Consider the following 8,611-nt stretch of genomic DNA (forward strand, 5'->3'; position numbering starts at 1 on the left):
TAAGAGCTGCATAGATGCGGGGGTCCAAACCCGGGTCCTCCTGGAGTTAAGAGCTGCATAGATGCAGGGGTCCAAACCCGGGTCCTCTGGAAGAGTAGCTGCGCTCTTGATCACTGAACGTCTCTCCAGCCCAGATGCTGCCTTGTTCTTAAGCATGCCATCTACTTGTTTGGGAAGCTACAACACTGTGATTTTGTTCAGATATTAACATGGCACCCATGTGCCTTGCATAGATCATGGATGGCACTGGGGTTTAATGTCTCCTGCTTATTTGAGTCTTCTGTCTCACATAGCTGTCAGAGGGACCTGTTTAGATCATGGTAGGCAGAGGGATCCAGACTGGGAAGGGGTCTAGGTCAGCGAGGGCCACTTTGTGCAAAGATCAGAGAGAGTGGGACACAGCATGCCTGTCCAGTGCAGATAGGTCCGTGCAGTCCCAGCCTAGGCCTCCTCTTGCATGGGGAGAGCAATCTGGGCCAGGGCCTGTTTGAAAGTGCTGGCACAGCACTTGTGAGGCACAGGTGCCTAGAAAAGGACTCCATAAGCTGTTTTGACAGACCAGAGTCAGGAGACAGCAGGGGCTCTTGGCCTCTGAGTCCAGACCACTGTCTAGTGTTCCGGGCTTGCCAGTAGCTGCAGTGGCCTCCCCACTCTCCCTGGTACTCAGGGCTACTGAGTTTCCCTTGGCTGTAAACCACCCTACCCCCAGTCCACTCCCCAAAGTGCTTTTTCCTTCCCTAAGCCACTAGTTCCTGGAATTGAGAAGATGTTGGGTACAAAGGTCAGGCTTTGGGGTGAGGAATTGGGGCTTGATGATTGGTTTATAGCCTGTGCTGGAAATGTGTTTCCTCCTCTGCCTTTAGAACCTCCTGTGTATAGGATGGGGGAGCGTGTAGAGGGAGCTGCTGGGCACAGCGGAGGCCCAGACAGGGAAGGGAGATGAATCCCCAGTATTCAGCCAATGCTTCAAGCACCTGACTTGGAACCTAAATGGGGAGACTCCTGGTGTGCTGGTCTCACGGGCTTCCCTGGGGCTCAGCATCAGTGACCACGGCCCATGACATGGGCATCCTCTCGGCAGTGCTCCATCTGTCTCTCTGGGTTCACCCAAAGGTGTGCCTCTGTGTGTATGTTTGTGTGTGTGTGTGTGTGTGTGTGCGCGTGCGCGCGCGCGTGCGCGCGCACACACTCGAAGAGAGACGGCAGACAGAAACAGCTCAAGCGAGCACATTGTCTTGTGCAGCCTAGGCTGGCCTTGAGCTCTTGTTATAGCTGAGGGAATCTGACCTTGAACATCTGTTCCTGTTAGGTCTAGCCCCAGCTAGCCTGGAACTTGAATCTGTAGCTCAAAATGGTCTTAAACATGAACTACTGCTTCCTGAGTGCCAGAGAGGCTTACAAGCCTGACAGCTTGAGTGCTGTCCCCAGAACCATGTGAAGGTGGGAGGGGAGGACCAGCCCCATCTGTCCAGCCATTCTCTGAGCTTCATGTATGCTCTCTGGCATGTGCATCCCAGAGTCAGGATCCCAGACTCTGATACTCTGGTACTCTGATCCTTGGGTCTCCACCTCCATCTATCTGAGATGCTCAGATTGATCCCAGGGCTCCTTCTGCTTGCTAGGCCAGCATTCTACCAACTAACTAGCCACACCCCCAGACTTCCCTCTTTATTTTGATGAGAGACAAGATTGGAGGGGCACTAGGTAGGGCATCCTCAGGCCACAAGGGTCTCTGGGCTCTCAGTCACGGTCACTGTAGCAGCATATGTGTTACATACAGGCCATGTGTCTGTGATGTCTGTGTAAGTTTGTGGGCTGTGTGTGGATCTTGTTGATGGAGGATCTGTGGTGGGAGCTGGCCCAGTACAGGCCAGGGAACCTGGCTGGGTTTCTTTCCTGGATAAGCTTCCTCAGGCTCATAAGGGGAAGGGTAGAGGCTAGGCTAGGTGAAGCCTGGGGAGGATAGATGCTCAGGACTAGTTCGGTGGGGGCTTGGCTAGGAAGCCTTGGAGCTTGAGATCATAAAAGAGGGTGCAGAATGGGACCTGCCATGGGCATACCTAATAGTACTTAAGATTCTGCTAGAAACTATGACCTTCATTCCAGAAATGTCCCCATGTGTACTGTGACATGGCAGCTTCTGTGGTACCCACCGGCAGCATGCTGCTTTATGTGGTGTAGATGGTAACTAGAGAGATGAGCAAACTCCTAGGTGTTCTGAGGTAGAAAAGGTGGGCAGCTGTATGTAGGCAGGCCTGGTCCTAAAAGCCTCGACCACCATGTGACAGCCACCTCTGCTGGTTAGGTAGGATAGAGCCCACTTGCCTGTTTGTTCTGGGCTCTCAGGAGGGACGGAGGCTCTGGTCTATAGGGGCCTTGAGCTCCACTTTGCCAGAACATGCTTCAGGTAGTTGAAAGAACTGGGGCTATCAGCCTTTCTGGAGAGCAGTTAGTGGGAGGGGAAGACCCCAAGGACAGCATTGACAAAGTTCATTCAGAGAAGCCAGTTCTCCCTGCTAGGGACGTGAGCCACAGCTGGAGTGGCAGAGAGCAGGGTGGCCTTGCACTCCGTGGCCCCGAGCACCCTGGCAGTAGCAGGCAGGAGGGAGCCTGGCTCGGTGCGCCACCTGATGCTGCCCTGTTGGCTGCTTCCCTCCTAGGTTGAAATGGTGTGGCAAAGACCTGGCAGATGTTGAGCTCACTTCCTGTCTGCACATTTCCTTTTCCTGCAGGCCTCTGGCTGTACCTGGCAGGGAGCAGCCTGCCCTGCCTCACGCTGATTGGCTCTCCTAATTTTGGGTACAGGTCAGTTCACCGGGACCTGGAGGCCCAGATTGCCATCGTGACGGAGAGCCGATCCCTGCAGCAGCAGCTTCATCAGGTTGGTTGAAGTGGTGGGCTTCTTGGGTACATGGTTGTCCCCACAGGCATCTCCCGCCTTTGTCAGCTACGACGGTAAATGAGACCTTGTCCCCCAAGTCTAAGAGAAACCCCAGAGGCTAGACCTTTGATTATTGATTGCACTGCCAGGATAGGCTTGTACCTCGCCTGGGGCCATTCCCTCCTTCCATGCTAGAGAGACCACCATTTCCTCACTGGGGTATGGGCCCCAGTCATTTCTAAAAGTGAGGGTGAATCCCAGGGGTGGCTGTGGCTGTGGCTTTGGCTCTCCTGTAGAACAGGCAGCAGACAGCAGGACGCAGCCATGCCGTCCTGTGGATTCTCCTGCAGCAGAGCCCTGTGCTCTGGTCTTGGGAGCTTGTGCCCTTTGTAGGAGCCCCTATGTGGGTTGGACGAGATTCCTGTTGGAGTCTTAGATATCGGACCCTTGCTCCCAGGGAGACCTCAAGAGCTGCACCCATTGGCTTCTATTTTGGTTATTTTTTAACTGTGTATAATTTGTGTATGAGATGAATGTGAGTGTGGTGTGCACGTGCCAGGATACCTGTGTGAAAGTTAGACATCTTTTTATGTAAGGGAGCTCTCTTACCACGGGTTTTAGAGATTGAACTCGTTTGCGTCTCAAGCTTGTCGGGCAAGCTCTTTAAGTGCTGAGCCCTCCAGCTAGCCTGCGCACTGATGTTAGGCTGCAGTGATGAGAATCGCTGCTGCACGACTTTGCTGATGAGCGGGGAAGTGGCTATTATTACTTTGTTCTTTGGACCTGCTACTGTGTCTGGGACCTTGTCACTGAGGGCCAGGTGCCAGTAAGGGCTCTGTGACAGGGCAAGGGAAGTGACAACAGCCATGCCCTCTAGCCAGCGGGGTGATTGGGTGTGCTAGCAGATTTCCTTCAGCTGACTGAGGAAGCTCTCAAGCTAAGGGCTTCCCATAACAGGCTAACTGTTGGCCTTAGAGCCAGACTGTGGCTCTCGACAGTAGATCTGCTGGACTGTTCTCATTGTGACAGATGCCTCCCCAGAGAGAGATGGAGCTGCTAATGATTCTGGCCCAGGCAAGAATGAATTCTGGGAGATTTGGGCAAGCAAGTGCCTAGGCTTGTGCCCAGGTCCTAGTTGACAAGACCCCACTTCCCGAGACGAGGACTTAAACCCACATCCTGGATCTTGAGAAAGGCCAGGCTGACTGTGGTCTGAGCTGATTTCTCAAATGACATACTTAGGATAGTTTCTTCCCAAACCTGCCTCCCAGGGGGTTTGATGGTGGGAAGGTGGCAGCTCAAGCTGCTGGAGCTCTTCCACTCCACAGTGTATTGATTCAGGGTCTGTGAAGTAGAGATGGGTTTTTAGATGGCTCCATTTGCTTCAGTATACTTTCAGGCCTGCAGCTGGCCTCCTGACCTTCGGTGCCTGGTTGCTGAGTGCTGTGTGTTGCCTCAAATGCCGAGCCCTTAGCCTGTGGCCCCCACACTCAGAAGGTTGGCTGGAGTTCTCTTGGGACCCAGGGAAGGGCCCTGTCTGTGTATTGAGCCTTGAAAATGGAAGATATTTTTATCAGAACCCTGAGTCCTTCCCTCGTAGAGCAAACAATGAGAACTGAAAACTTCCTGGTTTTGTTCAGAGAGCATAGCTTTCCACTGTGACCTAAGAAAGACTCCTTGCACGGCACTGTGACCCCTACCAGCTGACTTCCTTCTCCATCCCTGCTGTGGCGTCTGCGGGGACACAGAAGCGTTTCTGGTAATTTAATTGAGATCTTGGCTGGGTGTTTACTAAAGAGCAGAACTGGAGCTGAGTCTGTGGAGACATCTGCAAACCAGCCCCTCCCCCAGACCAGAGCTGGCTCCTCCACAGAGACAGCCCGTAGAACCTGAGGCCGGTATTCATGGCATTTGGGGACTGTCATGATGGGAAAGCCAGCTGTGGGGACAGAGTTTGAAAGTTTGGTGTGGACATTGGCCCCAGGATGCTGCCTCCGCCACAGTCACAAGTTTGAAGTCCAGGAAGCTGGGCCCTGGGTCTCCACCTGTGTGTGGGCAAAGCCTTAGACACTTTGCAGGGTCTTCAGTGAGGTATCCTCCCTCTGCTGATTGGAGGAACTGCTGATGGGTCTGTCCCTTCCTGTGTGGGTGATGCTGGCCCTGCAAGGCTCTGCCAGGGCCTCCTCTGTGTGCTGATGGTCATCAAGCTGTGACCCTCAGAATGCGTGTAGGTGTGGCCCAGATGCTCAGGGAAGCATCTGTCAGAACATGAGGGCACAAGAGGACAGCATTTGTAGGGTGTCCATACAAATGTCCCCACAGCTGGCTTTCCTATCATGACAGTTCCCATGTGCCATGTGTCTTAGTCAGGGTTTCTAGTCCTGCACAAACATCATGACCCAGAAGCAAGTTGGGAAGAAAAGGGTTTTTTCATCTGACACACTTCCACATTGCTGTTGATCACCAAAGGAAGTCAGGACTGGAACTCAAGCAGGTCAGGAAGCAGGAGCCGATGCAGAGGCCATGGAGGGATGTTCCTTACTGGCTTGCTTCCTTGGCTTGCCCAGCTTACTTTCTTATAGAACCCAACACTACCAGCCCAGGGATGGCACCACTTACAATGGATCCTTCATGCTTGATCACTAATTGAGAAAATGCCTTACAGCTGGATCTCATGGAGGCATTTCCTCAAGGGAGGATCCTTTCTCTGTGATAACTCCAGCTTGGGTCAAGTTGACACACAAAGCCAGCCAGTACACCATAAATACCGGCCTCAGGTTCTATGGAGGAGCCAGCTCTGGTCTAGGAGAGGGACTGGTTTACGGACATCTCCACAGACCCAGCTCCACAAACCTAATATCATTGGAGACAAGCATGTATGTCTTAGTTTTCTTTTATTACCATCCCTCCTGTACACACACGCACACACACACACACATACACTCATGCTACAACATAGTGTGGACAACTTAAAAGGAGTCAGTTCTCTCCTACCACAGGAGTTGTCAGACTTGGAAGCAAGTGCCTTTACCAGTCAGTCCGAATGTACCTTTTAAAACTTGATTTTAAAGGTAAAAGTGTAAACATTGTTTGTAACAGAAGAAACTGTCTTCCTGGGACTCATTTGGATCATTCTGTCTTTGTGCTGGGAGCCTGTGGAAAGGTCTGAGCCCAGCTTTCCGCTCCCTCGTGTATGGACCAAGTCCAAGGAGCCAACCACTGTGGATGGGAAAGGGCTAGGGAGTATTGCTCTCTGCCTTGGATATGCTCAGGCTTTCTCTATATTCTCTGAAGAGTGCAGAGGACATCGTATAATACATGACATTGATGAGATATTACATCTTATAATTACAGTTGTGTTAGATATTTTAAATAACATGGTGTTGAAAAGTCTCTGAGACCTGGCTGGAGATGAGTCTGTACAGCTCTTATAGAGGACCCAGCACCCCCATCAGGGGGCTCACAACTGCCTGTAACTTCAGCTCCAGGGAATTGGATGCCCTCTTCTGGCCTCTGTGGGCACTGCATGCATACACTCATATCTGTATCTATATCTATGTGCATACATAAAATGTATACATAAAATGTCTTATGTGAGAGACAGGCCAGGTGGTTGAGACCCGTAATCCCAGCAGCTCTGGAAGCTGACATGGAAGGACTGTAAGTCCAAGGGCAGCCCAGGTAACTTAGTGAGATCCTGTCTTAGAGTTTTACAAAATGTGGGCTACTGGAGCTGTAGCTGGGTGGTGGAGCGCTCTGCTCACCTAGCCTGCGTGAGGCTCTAGGCCCGACTGCCAGTGCCGAAAAAGGATAAAAGCATGCCTGCATGAGCATGTACGCGCCACCGTTGTGTTCAGGGACTTGAGTGTCTGCATGAGCATGTACGCGCCACCGTTGTGTTCAGGGACTTGAGTGTCTGAAGGATTCTCTGTCTGGCGGTCATGTGTTCCATGGGACCAGCTATATGTTGAGTGTCTCGTGTCTGGTTTTTGTGGTGTCTGGTGGTCATGTGTTCAGCTATATGTTGTGTGTCTCGTGTCTGGTTTCTGTTACTCTTTTTCACTTTCCTCTATTACGTCAATCTTGTCATCTGGGTTAATTTATAAGTGAATACTGGATAGTTAGGTGGTTTCCAGCCTTTCTCCACTGTAAGTGTGGCTATACAAGCGTCTGTGAAGATCTGAGTGTGTGGGTGAGATCACAGTTGCTTTCTTGGGACAAGCTCCGGCGAGTGTCACTTTCCTTCAGCAGCAGTGGCTGATAATAGCAGCAGAGTGACCTGCAGTTTGGTGGAAGGGAGCCTACCATGTGTTAGACACCTCTTTTCTGCGTTGTACACGATGAGTTAGTAATACTACTACTGCTGCTGATTGACACCCACCCCAGACCCTGTTTCTTCTTATTTTAACTTATACTAATTTATTTGATGAGGGGTAGACATCTAAAATAGTTTTCCCACCAGCTTTGTTAAGCTAAATCAGAGATATATAGAGGCAGAACCCTTGTCTGTGGTCCTCAGGAGGCTGTGTGGATGGCACCTCTGGCTGCTCTTGTGGGCATCTCTGTTGTACCTGGTGTCTAGGCCCATTTCTAGTGTCTGACTGTTGTCTCTCTTCTCAGGAGCAAGAGCAGCTCTACCTGCGGTCAGGCGTGGTGTCCTCAGCGACCTTTGAGCAGCCAGGTCGGCAGGTCAAGCTGTGGGTGAAGATGGTGACCCCGCTGATCAAGAACTTCTTCTGAGAACAGGCAGGTGCTGGGAATGCAGAGCAGGCCAGGGCTGTTCTGAAGGGACCCTGAGGGGCCCTGCAGCCTTGCCTGCCCATCCACTGCTTCCTTGTCTGATACAGCAATAGTGGGTGGTTGTGGATAGCAGTTTTAAAGTCAGCGCTGAACTTTGCTCCCTTCGCCCCTAGGTGCTGCTGCCACCCTTGGCTGGGGCCATCTGTGGTGAGGCCAGCTTGGGTACTGGGACAAGGGCCATAGAGGGGCTTCTTTCGTCCCCTGCTCTAGGCCTAGTGTGGTGTGGCCGTGTGACAGACAGTGCTTGAAGATGGAGGAGCTGTGCTAGAGAGTAAGGTTGTGTGTGGCGTGTGCTCGTGCACACAGGTGATGGGATGGGACACAACATGATGGACAGCCTGTCTCCTGGTACGCAGCAGTTAGTTAGTGTGTTATCAGAGAGGCAGCTGGTGTTCCCATTGCTCATGGCGTGTGCTCTGCCTGCCTAGGAGCCTGGGCTCTAGGAGACTGTGGTTGGTCTGACAGGTGACAGTGTCCTTCCTTGAGCTGCTTTGCTGTGCTTGAGCTGGCCACTGCAAGCCATGGGGTCTCAGGACCCGATGCAGCCTGGAGGGGCCGGCCGTGGGGTCTCGGGCCCCGACGCAGCCTGGAGGGGCCGGCCGTGGGGTATCGGGACCCGACGCAGCCTTGAGGGGCCAGCCGTGGGGTATCGGGACCCGACGCAGCCTTGAGGGGCCAGCCGTGGGGTCTCGGGACCCGACGCAGCCTTGAGGGGCCAGCCGTGGGGTCTGCCTGTGCACCTTTGCTCTCCTGCCTGGCTTTCTCATGCCTTCAGTTTTACTTTCTTTACTTTGAGACAAAGTCTTGCTAGCCCTGGATGGCCTGGAGCTCACAAAAATCCACCTGTCTCTGCTCTGTCTCAAGTGCTAGGATTAAAGGCATGGACCACCAGGCCTAGCAATATTTCCATTTTTTTTTTTTTTTTAAAAA

The 8,611-nt window shown here is 52.4% G+C and overlaps 1 protein-coding gene across 5 annotated transcripts in view; it reads left to right on the forward strand.

Moving 5' to 3' along the window:
- Window positions 1–8,611, forward strand: part of Pgs1 (phosphatidylglycerophosphate synthase 1) — a 39,707-nt gene that overhangs the window by 27,617 nt on the left and 3,479 nt on the right. For 3 of the 5 annotated variants that reach the window (XM_031354920.1, XM_031354919.1, XM_031354918.1), the window contains exons 8-9: window positions 2,733–2,881; window positions 7,502–7,627. In XM_031354920.1, the coding sequence (XP_031210780.1) occupies window positions 2,733–2,881; window positions 7,502–7,621 (269 nt within the window). In that variant the 3' untranslated portion in view covers window positions 7,622–7,627. Of the gene's footprint in view, window positions 1–2,732; window positions 2,882–7,501; window positions 7,628–8,611 lie in introns of those variants that run through there. The other 2 variants (XR_004113776.1, XM_031354921.1) reach the window with 2 other exon arrangements.

This window comes from Mastomys coucha, unplaced genomic scaffold (assembly GCF_008632895.1).
Source record: "Mastomys coucha isolate ucsf_1 unplaced genomic scaffold, UCSF_Mcou_1 pScaffold5, whole genome shotgun sequence".
Classification (NCBI taxonomy): domain Eukaryota; kingdom Metazoa; phylum Chordata; class Mammalia; order Rodentia; family Muridae; genus Mastomys; species Mastomys coucha.